Below are 14,408 nucleotides of genomic sequence, written 5' to 3'. Positions count from 1 at the left end.
GGCTCAGCCCTTAACATACATCCCAAATAATGAAGATAAAGTTAGTTGGTAGAAGGAAGGAGCCATGTTTAAAAGTGATGTCCATTTGAGCAGCAGACAAAGTGATGAATCAGAGAAAGATTTGACAGAATAGGATATGCCCAATTCTCATGAGAAGAGGGAGGAGAGGTAAAGTACTGAGGGGCAGTGCAGAGAGAAAACGAAGAAGGAAGCGGTTTTATGGGGCAAGTTTTACAGAGAGAGAGAGAGAGAGAGAGAGAGAGAGAGAGAGAGAGAGAGAGAGAGAAGCTAGGCACAGATAAAGAGAGAAGGAACCAGAGAATGAGAAGCCAGAAGAATAGAGCAGATCACCAGAGTTAGTTTGAGGCCGAGCAGAGCAATTCAGTCAGAGGCAGAGAGAAGCCAGATTAAATCATTCAGTTTGGAGAGGAGTTTGAACCAGAATGGCTGAGTTGAACCAGCTAGCCAGAGGTCAGAAAGAACTAGGAAGGGGTGAACTTATTCAGCAGCAAGTCTCAGAGACTGAAAACATTCCAGGCCTAGATTCAATTGTATGGAGGCTAGAAGCTTCTGGGACTAGGTTAGCAGACGGAAGCAGTGAGCGTCCAAGACAATTAGAACAGGAAAATAAAAGGTACTTTTACAAAAATGGGAATGCCAGACATGTTCTTCGAAGCCAGGCATGGTAAAGCACACGCCCTGGAAAGCCAGGCAGACAAATGGAAAGATCAAAACCCATTTAGACTCAACTCCACCAAGAGTTGAAAGCCAGCCTGAGGGCATTAATGAGACCTGTCTTAAAATAAAAATATTAAAAGGAACTAAGGATTCAGCACAGTGGTAGAGCCTTGTCTGTCACACACAAAGCTTTAAGTTTAGACTGAAAATCAATATTCTCTTGTTGGACCACAGGGGGCTGTACCAACATTCCTATCTTTGGGAAAGGCCTCAAAGTACACAAATGTAAATCATAATGCAGTGGCATGTATATAAATCTTAATGTTATTAATCTCATCAGAATGTCTGAAATAGCTTGGTCAGAAATATAGACTGCAAACACTATTCATCTACTCAGGAAATATACGTATTTGTATCTACAGTATAGTATTTTACTTTTAAACTAAAAGAGCATATACACTGTACTTGGCATTTATGCATTGAAATAGAATATTTTAGGCACTTAAAACCTCACTCTTTCATTAACAAAGGAACTTTTCATACATAAATCTCTTTGAAATAATAATGTGTATGAACAATTCTGATGTACCCTGAGTTGAGTTTTGTTCAGGGAGCTGAGGGTCAGAGAGACAGCTCAGAAGGGAAAGACACTGGGACATCTAATGACCTGAGTTGGAACCTTAGGTCCTACATGGTGAAAGGAGAGAATTGATTCCCATAAGTTTTCCTCTGACTCCACAAGTGCATTGTGGTATGTCCCATCCCATACAGACAGAACAAGTAAAGAGTTTTATAAGCTAGCATAAGATATGACAAAAACAAATCAGACAAACACCACATACTAAGTTCTATGCTTTATGATCTATGCTGTGAAACCCACTAAAAGACCAACAGGGTGGCCACTGTTAGTTGATCTCTCATGGCAGCCACCAGCACTTGCTGTGCACCTGGGCAAGGTGACCTCCTGGTTAGCAAAACAGTTTTATATTCATGGGACTGGAGACCCATCTTGATTTTCTGTCTCGGGTGATCTCACATAGAAACATCTCTCATATCTGATACGCACACCAGGTGATTCCCAGTGTCCTTTGGGCCCTCTGAAGGCTCCAGAGGCTTCTCAATGGCTGCATGCTTCACTCCTCAAGTGTACACATTATGTGGGCTTATTTTTAAGCTGTTGAGTGGACTTTTCTCCCGTCTCTGCCTACCTACCTTTTAAGGGTTATTTGAAGCAAGATAGTATTTGGCCCTTAGGAAGGAGGACATATACTATACAGACTTTTTTTTTTAGATAGATATCTTTAATCTATGTTTTCTGACTTTTCTCTTTGTTAATATAAAGGTACACTTAACATTTGACAAGCTAAGTCACCAAGTTTTAACTCTGTGGACTGCCAATAATCATAGCTTACCTAAAGAGGAAATGGGCACACATTATTTATGCAGCTCTGAAAACCGCACTTTGGTCGTACTGATAAAGCTTACAGAATAGTCAGAAGGGTCTCCAAGACTCAGTTTTGGGAACTTGAGGACATTCTACCTTCTCCTGCTGACTGCCTGAACACCCTGAAGGCTTGAATCGGCTTGGAATTTTTGAGCTCTCCACAAGTTCAAACTCTAATAAGATTTTCCCCCACATAATCCCATAATGCTAAATTTTATTACAGCCTCAAACAAAAAGAATATTTCCCAAGCTGTGTGTGTGCACGTCCTCGGAGATGTGGTTATGGCTGGTGTGGAAGGTCAGCTTAATAAACATTCAATTATCACAACAGTGGAAAAAACTCCTCCGGTTAACTTTCAGAGTAGATTTGCTACCATGAAACATATATGTATCTCTTCCCACGAATAATGGCCTCTCCTGGCCTTGAGGAATCCCCAGGATCCCTGGGGCTGCTGAATAATTGACAGCCAAGCATCATTAATCTCACAGTTTCCTGTTGTAGCTCCCCAAGTGCAGGATCAACCTCACCTTCTGTGGCATTCAAGCTCCTAGTAAGTGCACCACCATCCCCTGGCTACTCACTGATGTAGAAGCTGAGCGATTTTGCTGACTGGCTTTTCCTAGTCTCGCAGGCTCCCGAGGAGCTAAAGGTTGTCACTGAGAGTTTGTATTTCCCAGGCTCCTTCAGTTCTGCAACGAATTCATGGGCTTCTTCATCTACTGTCAAATAGTCAGTGAAGTTCTCTGGATCAAACGCAAAAGGTCAAAAAATAAATAAATATATAAAATGAGAACGTACACGGACCTCCACCACGGAGGGCCCAGGAGACAGGCACACTTATTAGGTTTGTAAAATTTGTATCTATTACTGTCCTTCTTTCTTTTATTCCAGGGTCAACCATAACCTTTAAAACATAGATGCTGTAAACGAGAAAATGCAACTCAAATTCAAGTTGTATTTATAAAACTGTAAAATATCAGACTGAAAACAGTGTTCGAATCCACCACATGGAGGCCTTGGAGGCCTGGAATGCTGCCCACACCCTCCTAACTGAATCCTGTACACAAGAGAAACGGACTTTGAGACAAAGACAGCATCCACTGCCTTCCTTGGAAGAGGAGAAATAACTAGCACTCATTAAATATTTCACAAATTCCTAGTTGCATTAAATGATTATTTTTTTTAATATTGGCTTCCTTCTAGTTTAAAAGGTGCCTAAGGTTTTTTCCTTCATCAGTTTGCTCCGGCACCATTAAAGGTGATATTTATTCTGCATCTGTCTCCTGATGCATATAGTATATAATAAAAGTTTCAAATAAAACGTTTATTACTTGACTTCAAAGGAGCACAGTATAGTCAGAAAAATGCACAATTTAATCGAACTTTCTTGAAAATAGCCAGTAAAAAAAAGTGTTCTGAGTTACAAGATACTCTGTTCCAGAGAGTAAACTGAAGAACAGAAGAAGATTACAGGAGCTGATAAAATGATCAATAAAACAAAACAAAACAGGCAACTCAGTCAAATGATGACTTTTGACTTAAATACCTAAAATGACAATTTCAAGTTCATGCAGTTTTAGAATGCTGCTGATTGCTGTTATCTAAAGAATAAAGAGATGTTTTTTTCTCATTTCACCAAATAGAAGTTAACTATGTTCCACAGTAAGCTGACACGATTCTAATTGCACACCATGAAATGAAGGCTGCTGTTTTAATTCCAAACTTGATGACTTGACAACCTTTGTCATCCCAATACTAGGCCGGAAAACAGGAATGACGTAGCACTTGTCCTAGCTAGCAAACAAGAAGCGACAAGAAAAGTCTGGTGATCAACAATGGAGCTGTGCTATGGTTCTGTTTTCACAAATGTACGGACTATAATAAATAAATATAATATATATTTTGTATATATAGTAACATAATACACAATAATAGAGAGCTTGGAAGGCATATTGTCAAGCACCTATAATCTTAGCACTTGGAGGTAAAGGTATGAAGTTCAGGGTCACCCTTAGCTACATGCCAAATTTGAGAGTAGCCTGGGCTAGATCAGACCCTGTCTCAAAAACAGCACACACACACACACACACACTGATAGGCACAAATATACTCTCATATATACATATGCACACACACACACACACACACACACACACACACACACTGACAGGCACAAATATAATGTCATATTTATAATATATACATACATGCACACACAAATACAAACATACACACTGACAGGCACAAATATATTCTCATATATATATATTCTCATATATATTCTCATATATATGCACACACACATACACATATAACTTCAAATGATGGCTGAGTGAATCAGAACATAGTGTTTTGACTATAGTGTGGGTACTGTCTTCTGCACACTTTCCACTATCAACTTCTCAGGGTAAATCTGCCAGATCTGAAGGCCCCATCCCGTCAAGCTGACTAGGAACCACGCATGTCTAGAAGGAGTCACTTTGTACAAAGACTCTTCATTGCATGCCCCTCGATTTTGCATAGAAACATACAACATTCCTTAAGGATGTTCTGTATATGTTTGGATGGCCCGACTTTTTAGTTTAAAATATTTCTAAATACAAGGCCTTTTTTTAGAGGCTTGGGATATGCAAAATGCTGGGTAGAGAAATGTGTAAAACTTGCAATGACTGCAGCTTGCAAATCAACCAAATTTGAAGATTCTGATCTAATTTATGTATTTTGGTTTTCTGCTCTCGGGCTACACCAAGCAGTCAATTAAAGTCTCCCTTTGACTGTGTCTGCCAATCTTCCTCCCAGGTCCAGCCCCCGTACCCCCCTCCCTGTGCTCCCTAGTTCCATTTTACTCCTCTCAACTTCCCAATGCCTCACCTTCCCTCTCTATGAGGATATTGAAGCCATCGAAGGCTGTGGGCGGTTTTGGTGGTAACCAGCTCAACGTCATCTGCACAGGGAAGGCAGAGAAAGGGTCGGCTGTGGGCTTCTCTGTCCTGCTGAGTGTGGCTTCAGTGTCATAGTCCGCTGGAAGCACGCTGACAAAGTCCTCCTCGTTTTCAGGGGCGGTGGACGCACTGTCCCACCAGTAGGGCTGAGACGTGCTTTCGTAGTCAGTGCTATTCGGGTCAGGCCAACCGGAAGACACATTGCTGGGGGGAGTCTCTGGAGTTTCTTCGGGGAAATGGAAGAGTCTGTCTCTTCCTGTTGAGTCTTGCGCTTTGATGAAGGAGTCCTCAGGGAAGCTCCCGCTGGGCTCTTCCCAGTTGTTCTTGTTCAAGTTGACAAAGCGAACAGAGATGTTTCGAGGGGGATATGGTGCTGTGAAAGAGAGTTTTCATTTCCTGGTACCTTTTACCTCTAAATATTTAGTTACTCATGAGTCCAACACACAGTTATCAAGTGGGTCTTAATTTTACTTCTTATAGACAGAAAAAAATAAAATTAAAAACTTTAATTTAGTATTTAGAGCGTGTGTGTGTGTGTGTGTGTGTGTGTGTGTGCACGCATTCATGTGTATACCCATGTGTATACCCATGTGCCTCATCATGGTATATATGGAGATCTGAAGACAACCTGAAACAGTTGGATCTGAGCTTTTACCATGTGGGTCGTGGAGACCGAACTCAGGTGGCTAGGCTTGGTGGTAAGTACCCCTACCTGCTGAGCCATCTAGGCAGCCATAGAGAAAGTATTACGAAGAACAATATTTAAGCCAACCATATCTAAGCTTCTAACATTTTGTATAGTATACATATATTTACTTCTGTCTCTTAGCTTCTCACCAGTCACACTTGGAGGGTAGTAACTTGTTATACTATATGTGTTGATGTGGTAGTTTAGCTTTTTCTCAAGTACAGTGATGCAAGCATCCCTTGGCTTATCACAGTCCTACTGTAAGAATATATGTGTCTCTATCCCTGGGTATCTTAAAAATTACTTTCTAAAAACTTTTTTTTTAAAGTTATTTGTAGCTATCAGAATACATACTCTATGTGATAAAGCCACACCAGATACTGATGCAGATTCCAGTGTTGGAAGTATGAATTTGTTTTTCATCTCTGAAATGAGCCGGATGAATACACAGGAACTATGGATTATACAAATGTGTCTTCTCTGGAGGTAGCAAATCGTGAAGACAGCCTGTACATTCTCTGCCTGCAACACTCCTCAAAGACCCTTCTCCATGACCTCTGAGGGGGAAAAAGGGGTCTCTGCTTCCTTCGTGCTGTTAAATAGCATCACGGTTGTCATGTGACATGTCATGTGACATGGATCTTATTCTGCCTTCTATGTTGCTTTTTGTGTAAGATGACACCATTTTGGAGGACAGATTACCTGTCTCATTGGTCTTTACTTTCTCATCTTAGAGTTAGGACAACATCCGGGTTGGAAAGAGTAGTCATCAAGTTATCTTTGCCGGAACAGAATATGAAAAGTGCACATAGAATAGTTAGTGTGAGGTGAATTAGTCATTTAGTGTCCGAATTCCAGACAGAAAGGGTCTCAGGTGGTCTGAGCTCTGTTCTGGCTCGTTCCTACACTTATGAGGATGGATTCTGCAGTGTCATTGAACACATTAGGCACACTCAGCACTGGTTAAACAATGGATACTTGGTAGTATGTATTTAATGTATGTATTTTATGCATTCGGTCCTCTAGCCAAGAGTCGATACCATAAGAGATTTTCTGTGTTTCTTTTTTAGTAGTTTGAGAATTTCTGCAGTATATTTTGATCATCTCGACCCCAAACCCCTCCTCTCCAACTCTTCCAAGCTCCATAGTTGCTTTTCATGTTACCAATGCCAATAGAATTAGTAGTGAAAGTTTCATATTTGCCTGGGTCCTAATGTTTCCTTCAGTAGTTGATTATATATACTAGGGACTAGGCTATCTGCCTTTCCTCTAAGTGGACACTGGGCAAGGTATAGAGTAAGCAACATCTACCAGATCCAGCCAAGTGGCTTGATTACAACTTTTAAGACTATCATCCACATTTTTTATTCAAAAATATAAGAACTAAGCTTACATTTATTTATTTTAGATTTTCCTTCTTGCATATTTTGCTTAGGTATCTTTAATGTGGGTACAAATTCTATTTTGTTATAAAAATAAATTCTTCCTTAGCTATGTGGCCAAATGTTTCTTAGAGCTATTAAGAAAAAAAATTCTTAGAAGCATTAAAAATGAAGATACAGCATATATATATATATATATATATATATATATATATATATATATCACACAGCAATACATTTCAGTTATTTTCTTCTGAACTTCGGTTCTTCTGACGACTCACCCGTTCTGTGTTGTTTGGGTTGGTGGCTCACACCACTGTACTCCACAAGGGTGCTTTTATTAAAAGTTGCCTCTGAAACCAGCTGGAAAGTGATGTTGCTGTAACATATTCCTGGTAGCCAGTGATTAAACACCGTTTTCCCCTTAAAGAAATCTGCAAAGGAGAAGATCAGTTACATTAAAATTAGGAAGCTCCTTAATGTCACATACTTGGAGAAAGTCCCAGTTAAATTTAAATCTCCATAAAATAATGTTTCCTTTAGCGTCTGGCATACTTAGTAGAAGAAAAGGCTAGAGAGAAAATTGGAACCCGTGCCCTTAATCCTGAAAAGGCTTTCTTCCTGTCAGCATTCCTAACAAGATTCAACACAATTAAAATTAATTTCTATCTTATGAATGTTCAAATGCAGGAATTATGGAAATTAGGTTTATTTAGCTCTTTATTAAGGGAAAAAGTGAAGAATTTTACCCCTTTATGACAAAAATACCCAGCAATTTTACAAAAACTGTTTTTTCTCTTGTAGAAAGTCTCTCATGTAAAATGTTCATTGGTTTATGTGCTGCGTGTTCATGTAAGAACCCAAAATCCACCCTTAGCTTTTGAGAATAACCTTGGACTCTCTCTAAGGGAAGTGGGGTGAAAGTCTCCCACTTGCTATGGAAGCCTGGCGTGTCCATGCTGGGAAGTGTTGTAAATGAGGTTGTGGCTAAATTGTGTTGACTTCATTTCCAGAAGCAGAGGTGCTGCCTTTGGCAAGAGTAAATTATACTTCAAACCAATTTGAGAATTTCTCGTATTATATGTACGGCTTGCAATTCTCAACTAATGAGCCGGATGTTCTATGACTCCTCGTAAGACGATTCCCCTGAATCAATAACTTTTTCTTAATGGCTCATTTGTAGGTAAAGTATTGAATTCCACAGTGAATTCTTGCTTAGAGTAATCAAGAAGTTCATCCAGAAAAAAAAAAAAAAGCCACGATTTTCTCCGACCTCCTCTCGTTTCTTACCTTTGTACAACATCGTCCTGAAGTCCCTCCCTTCCCAGTAGCTGATGTTCACTCTGCTAAACACATTGTATTTTTCCGGATAATGAATTTCAAACAGGACTCCTGTCTCAGGAGAAGGTTTATAGTCATAGATAGACACACTGGTTACAGGCAAGGGTTCTATCAAGGAAAGAGAAGTGTCAGAGAGAGGGGGGAGCCGTCATTAGTCCATGAACGTTGCACTGATACAATCTTACTCCCACATTTACAGTCATGTTTTACATTCTGTGTACAATGAGCTTCCCAGGATTCATCCGGGAAGAGCTCATCTTAGCTTTGGCAGTAGTTAACAGAGCACATTTGGGATACATTGTCTGCTTGTCAAATAGCTCTAGACTAGTCTTTCTGTTCTTCCCTTCCAACAGCTTTGGACTTTAGAGAACACAAATATTAGTTTCAATTCAATAGATGAACATAATGCAAACCTGGAGTCTATACTGCTTGTCATACGCAGTTTAATAGGTTTGTGGTAGCATCTGTCCATATCAGCAAATTCTTCCTTTTTCCTTACCTTGTGCCAACAAAATTAGATTATCAATAACAGACAGGTAACAGAAAATATATTTGGCTGTAGGAAATGATAAATATTTATGTGATCATTTGTTTCTGTGACTTTTAAAGTTTTTCTATTATGGATAAAAGTGCCAACCACTCAGTGTCATGCATATAATCATTTAGGTCATGCTCACCAAGACCCCTTTTCTACAGAAGCTTAAGAATATTCTTCATTTGCCCAGTGTTAATTTATTAAAAAAACATTCAAAATACACATTTTAGAAAGCTCATAATTTTTATATGTCCTACAAACATCGTTCTTGTGTAACTAGACAGTTTTCCTACACTTCCAAAAGAGATAGCAGATATATTTTATAAAAAAAATATATTATAAGGGCTGGAGAGGTGTCTCATAGGTTAAGAGTGAATATTGCTCTTTCAGTGGACTGGAGCTAAATGCCCAGGGCAGTTCATAACTTGCAATCACATGCACAAACACACACACACACACACACACACACACACACACACACACAGAGAGAGAGAGAGAGAGAGAGAGACAGACAGACAGACAGACAGACACAGACAAACAATATACACACACTCATAAACAAACATACAGACAGACTCACACAGAGACAGATCTCACACACACACACACACACACACAGAGAGAGAGAGAGAGAGAGAGAGAAGAGATTAGAGACAGACTCACACAGAGACAGACACACACAGAGACACACATGCACACACACACACACACAGAGAGAGAGAGAGAGAGACAGACAGACAGACAGACAGACAGAGACAGACAAACAATATACACACACTCATAAACAAACATACAGACAGACTCACACAGAGACAGATCACACACACACACACACAGAGAGAGAGAGAGAGAGAGAGAGAGAGAGAGAGAGAGAGAGAAGAGATTAGAGACAGACTCACACAGAGACAGACACACACAGAGACACACATGCACACACACATGCACACACACACACCATGGAGGAAGATTTGTAAGGAAGAAGTATTCATGGCAGAAGAGGGAGTGGGCTACAAGAAGGTGATAGGGGTAAAACAATAAAAGTCATTGTAGACATGCTTAAAACTGTCAACGAGTCAAAACAAAAATACTGAAAATAAAAGAAAAAAGGAAACAGCAGAAGCTAAAAGCACCCAGCAGCTACACTGTGTGAACTCCAACATGGCTGGAGTCCAGATTCCAACCATCACTAGGGTTTCCGCTAGTCACGGAAGAGAGATTTGACAGCCAGTCACTCTTTGCTGCTCTGAGGTGTGAGGTCCACACACCAAAGCCATTGTCAAACTTTTAAACTCAAGAACACAAGAGTACTTATGTATTTATTTATGTTTGGTTTTTTATGCTTTCTCTTTCTCCTCTTCCACTTTTGGCCACTTAAACGTCAAAGTAAAAGCATTCTAAAACCCTGTTTCCATGTGAGTCAGACATATTCCACCTAGCTTTGTGATGCATGACTGACCTAAGCTGTAAACTCTCAGCCCTGTGCCTAGATGTAGTCTATGTAAGAATTATTGACAGAACCCAAGTGCCCAGTCCAAAAATATTTCACTACCTGTCCAGCCACTATCCTTATTTCTTTTAGTTTTGGAAATTATGTCATGTGGCATACACTAAATCCAAATGTCCCACCCATGTTTCAGGGACGAGAAAGTAAGATTCCCAGTAATTCAATCCACTTTTTCTCTGCCAGCTCTTCTCCTGACGCCTTCTGGTTCTAAGGTGCCAGGCTGGACTAAACAGAGAATGGGGCTAGACAATGCAAGCCACTTAGCACCCTTCTTCACCAACACTTCCTTATCTTGGAAACTTTTTTTTCCAAAATAGTAAGGTAGATAGATGCAGGGATGGGTCACATACCTGTGATGTCAGGAGTTGGTATATGGGGGCAGGAGGATCAGGAGTCTAAGGCCTTCATCTTCAGCTACATAGAAAGTTTGAGGTCAGCCTTGACTACATGGAATCTTGTTTAAACAAAAAACAAACAAAAAAATTCTAAAATGTAGTTGAATCTCCCCACACATTTAACAAACCTGGGCCATTCTTCCTCTGCTGGGACCAGAGGTAAAGTATTACCTTAAAATTGGTGTCTTTCTTTTTTCGATGTGTTTTGAAATTCTTCTCTATTTACATGTAGCCTACATTATTTCATGTTTACTATATTAATCATTTACTATATTAATAAGCTTATATTGTAACATTATTCTATAGCTTGGTTTTATCGTTTAATGTTATTTTGAGGGTTTGATGCAAGTAACTTTTTAAAAACACTGAGCATCTGTTTATGACTTTACAAATTATCCAGTTTATTCTTTTAGTAGAGGATCTGTTTTCAGTTCCTATAAATATAGCTTCAATAACCATGGGGGGCCTGCTTCTTTATCTAGGTGGGGGGTAGACGTATCTTCAGGTCTATAAAATGCTGCTAAAGAGTTTCTAAGTGGATTCTGCTGGTGGATGGGACCTGCAGGCTCAAGCCAGATGGGATCCTGGCCCTGAGAAAGGGATGTGGACTAAGTCCCACCCCTGACAAAAGGCTATATGCAAGTGACACCTGCTGGCAAAGGGAAATCTGTTTTCTCCAGTGAAGTATAACTGTCTGTGTCAACCATATCAGGGCTGGCTCCACACACAGAAATAATGGGCCAACATAAAAACGGACTCCGTGATTTTTTTGTTTATTTCACTTGTTTTGGTATTTTGTCTGTCTTATTGTTTGTTTTTTAGAAAGAGAGAGAAAAAGCATAAAGATGGATGGGTTGAGGGAGGGAAAAGACCTGGGGGAAATTGGGAAGAGGGCAAACATAATCAAAGCATATTATATGAAATATATTTTAAATAAAAACATCAGCAGAGTAAAATTTTAATTTAACTTAAATAATTATGTTTTTTATTTCAGGTTTCAATTCTATTATATCTGTTCTACATACTTATTTATGCTGTTTTTATGTTTGTTTGTTTAATGATTGCTGGAAAATGGGTATCATTCTGATCTTTATGTCTGTTAACATCACATATATACTGTAAAGTTTGCTAATTTAATATTTAAAATAGAATCTGACCTATTGTGTTTTTTGATGTCTGTCACTGCAAGCGTAGGTTTCTTTGTGTAACTTGAAACAAGGGTTCTGGCTTTTTTTTTTTTTTTTCTTTTTGCCTCTGTTGCAGCTCAGTCATTTTCCCTCTCAACCACCACGGCTGTCAGTCATTCTGGCATCTCTCATATTGTGGATGCTACCATGCTTGTCATAGGCTTTTACCAAGTCCAGTGGTAAGGGATGATCTTCACCCTGACTGAGACTGGCTATGCGGTCTGCGGGGAGCATTTTGATCCTCTTGCTAACTGGATCTCCAACCTGGAACTATCTTTCCTATGCCTGGAGCACAGGGATCCAGCTCTTCAAGGCCTCTCCTTACTCCACCTGAGCTTCAATTTCTGTTATGACTTGGAGACAAGTGTGGTCTTGAACTTGGTCCTGTGCCTCTTGCTTTTTCTGACTTTATAAGAAGAGCAAAATGTAGATGACTAAGACTTTGTTGTCCCCCTTTGACCAGCAATCCCAGTATTAATCTGCCTTTGCTTTGCTTTCCATAAGTAATAAAAATATGACATGCAATAAGATCTTGTTTTTTCAAATGAAATGTTTGGCATAATCATAAATCATGTTTCAGTTTAGGATAACCAGGAAGGAAACTGGTGCATGGAGGTGAGCTGGAGGAATCTGAAACCTACTTTCCTACAGACAGCACCAGCACACACAGGTGAGGGCTCCTCGGCAGACTGCACATTTTCAGCTGATATCATTCTCCGTGAGAAAGTTACAGGCCCAGTGTGTACTCTCTGTAACAACACCCCCTGACCAGTGTCAACAGGAGCCATTACTGTGTTCACTTGATGGAAATTTGAATGTTCTGAGTGTGATTATCAGAGTGAGAACATGAACAAAGGGGACAGAGTCAGGGCAGCCTGAACTGGGTTGTAGCACTAGAGACACATCTGCCCGAGATGTCTCAGCTTTGCCTAACTGAAATCTAAAATAGCAACTGCAACAGGTGAGGATCTGTCCCTCAGTGGGTACATGTATAATCTGTCCCTGTGGCAGGTCTTCCTCAAGGAAGAAAGGAGACACGACTATCCCCTCCTTTCTGATGTCAGAAATGGGGGAAAAGATGGATCCTGAATCCCAAACTTAAGCCACTAGTTCATGTTTAGAAGATTCTTGGAGACTTGACCAATGTGTATCTAAATGGAAGCCAGAGATATGTTGGCCACAGTCACCCAGGGAACGGCAGGGGTGGCAACCATTATGGCCACTGCCCTAGTTCATGCCCCATTCTTTTTTCCTTAGGATGTTTTCATGACTTTCTGAGTTAATTCTCTCCTCTCATCTTACCTTTGTTTGTGTTTCTTTTCAACACACGTAAGTCCAGATTCCACTTGATCCTCTTATGTTAGCATCTCTGTCACAAACCAGCCACCTCTAACTCAATGACATTTCCCTATCTAATCAACTTCAAATTGCCTTTGTTCCCTCTTATCCAAAGTCTTTGGTAACTCTTTTATTTGTTGGTCATGTGCTATACCCTACGTATTTGTTTGATTTTGTGTCAGCATGAGAGACACCTAATTTTAAATATTGTAAAACATTTCCATTAATTTTTAACAGTACCTAGTAGGCACTATTATTATATACAGTAACAGTAGGGCAGATTAGCCTGGCCACAGCTTACTAAACTAAATCTGAATTGTGAGTTGCTTTTGTATGTTTTAGGAGATATTAGTGAGATTTTATTTTTTTAAGTGGGTTGATGAGAATCTGAGACATAGTAACTCTTGACATATGAAGATGATTGGAAGTTCAAATTTCAGTATCTATAAAGCAGTATGAGAGCAATGCCCTGCCGGCTTGTGATCATGATATTTGTGGCAACAGCAATGTTCAGTCGCTACAGTACAGAGCCTGTGGCCTGCAGATATTCATGTCTATGTTATCCAGAGCTGTATGGAAACGTGGTTGCTAGCTCCCAGAATGGGTGACAGATCTGAACACTGAGATGTAGAGGGAAGTCACATCTGCTCAAGGCTACACAGATGACATCCAGATGTCTTTGACAGTATGCTTGGTCTTTGAACCACTACTCCACATCACTGCTTGGTAATTTGTCCACTGTCTAGGCAAGATTCAGCATCTTTCAGCCAGGGGCTCTGTTACAAGAGACTTTTCCCTAGGCAAATCACCTCATGTCATTTCTTTGATCTGTCCTCATTCTGGATCACATAAAATCTCAATTTACTTGCTGAGGGCTGAAAATCTTTCGCTGTACTTTTGGCCACCTTTTCTGAGTTATTTTGGAACACCTGTCAGCCAGTGCTGCTTCACCAGTCTGGCCATGCCTGGTTAA

At 40.0% G+C, this 14,408-nt stretch overlaps 1 protein-coding gene across 5 annotated transcripts in view; it reads right to left on the bottom strand.

Moving 5' to 3' along the window:
* Positions 1-14,408, bottom strand: part of Ptpro (protein tyrosine phosphatase receptor type O) — a 216,303-nt gene that overhangs the window by 84,450 nt on the left and 117,445 nt on the right. For all 5 annotated transcript variants that reach the window (XM_034511956.2, XM_034511957.2, XM_076940702.1 and 2 more), the window contains exons 3-6: positions 8,426-8,584; positions 7,417-7,569; positions 4,995-5,438; positions 2,705-2,866 (exon numbers count right to left, since the gene is read on the bottom strand). In XM_034511956.2, the coding sequence (XP_034367847.1) occupies positions 2,705-2,866; positions 4,995-5,438; positions 7,417-7,569; positions 8,426-8,584 (918 nt within the window). The remainder of the gene's footprint in view (positions 1-2,704; positions 2,867-4,994; positions 5,439-7,416; positions 7,570-8,425; positions 8,585-14,408) is intronic.

The sequence above is a fragment of the Arvicanthis niloticus genome, chromosome 9, assembly GCF_011762505.2.
Source record: "Arvicanthis niloticus isolate mArvNil1 chromosome 9, mArvNil1.pat.X, whole genome shotgun sequence".
In the NCBI taxonomy this organism is placed as follows: Eukaryota; Metazoa; Chordata; class Mammalia; order Rodentia; family Muridae; genus Arvicanthis; species Arvicanthis niloticus.
This window is presented reverse-complemented; position numbering and strand designations above follow the sequence as displayed.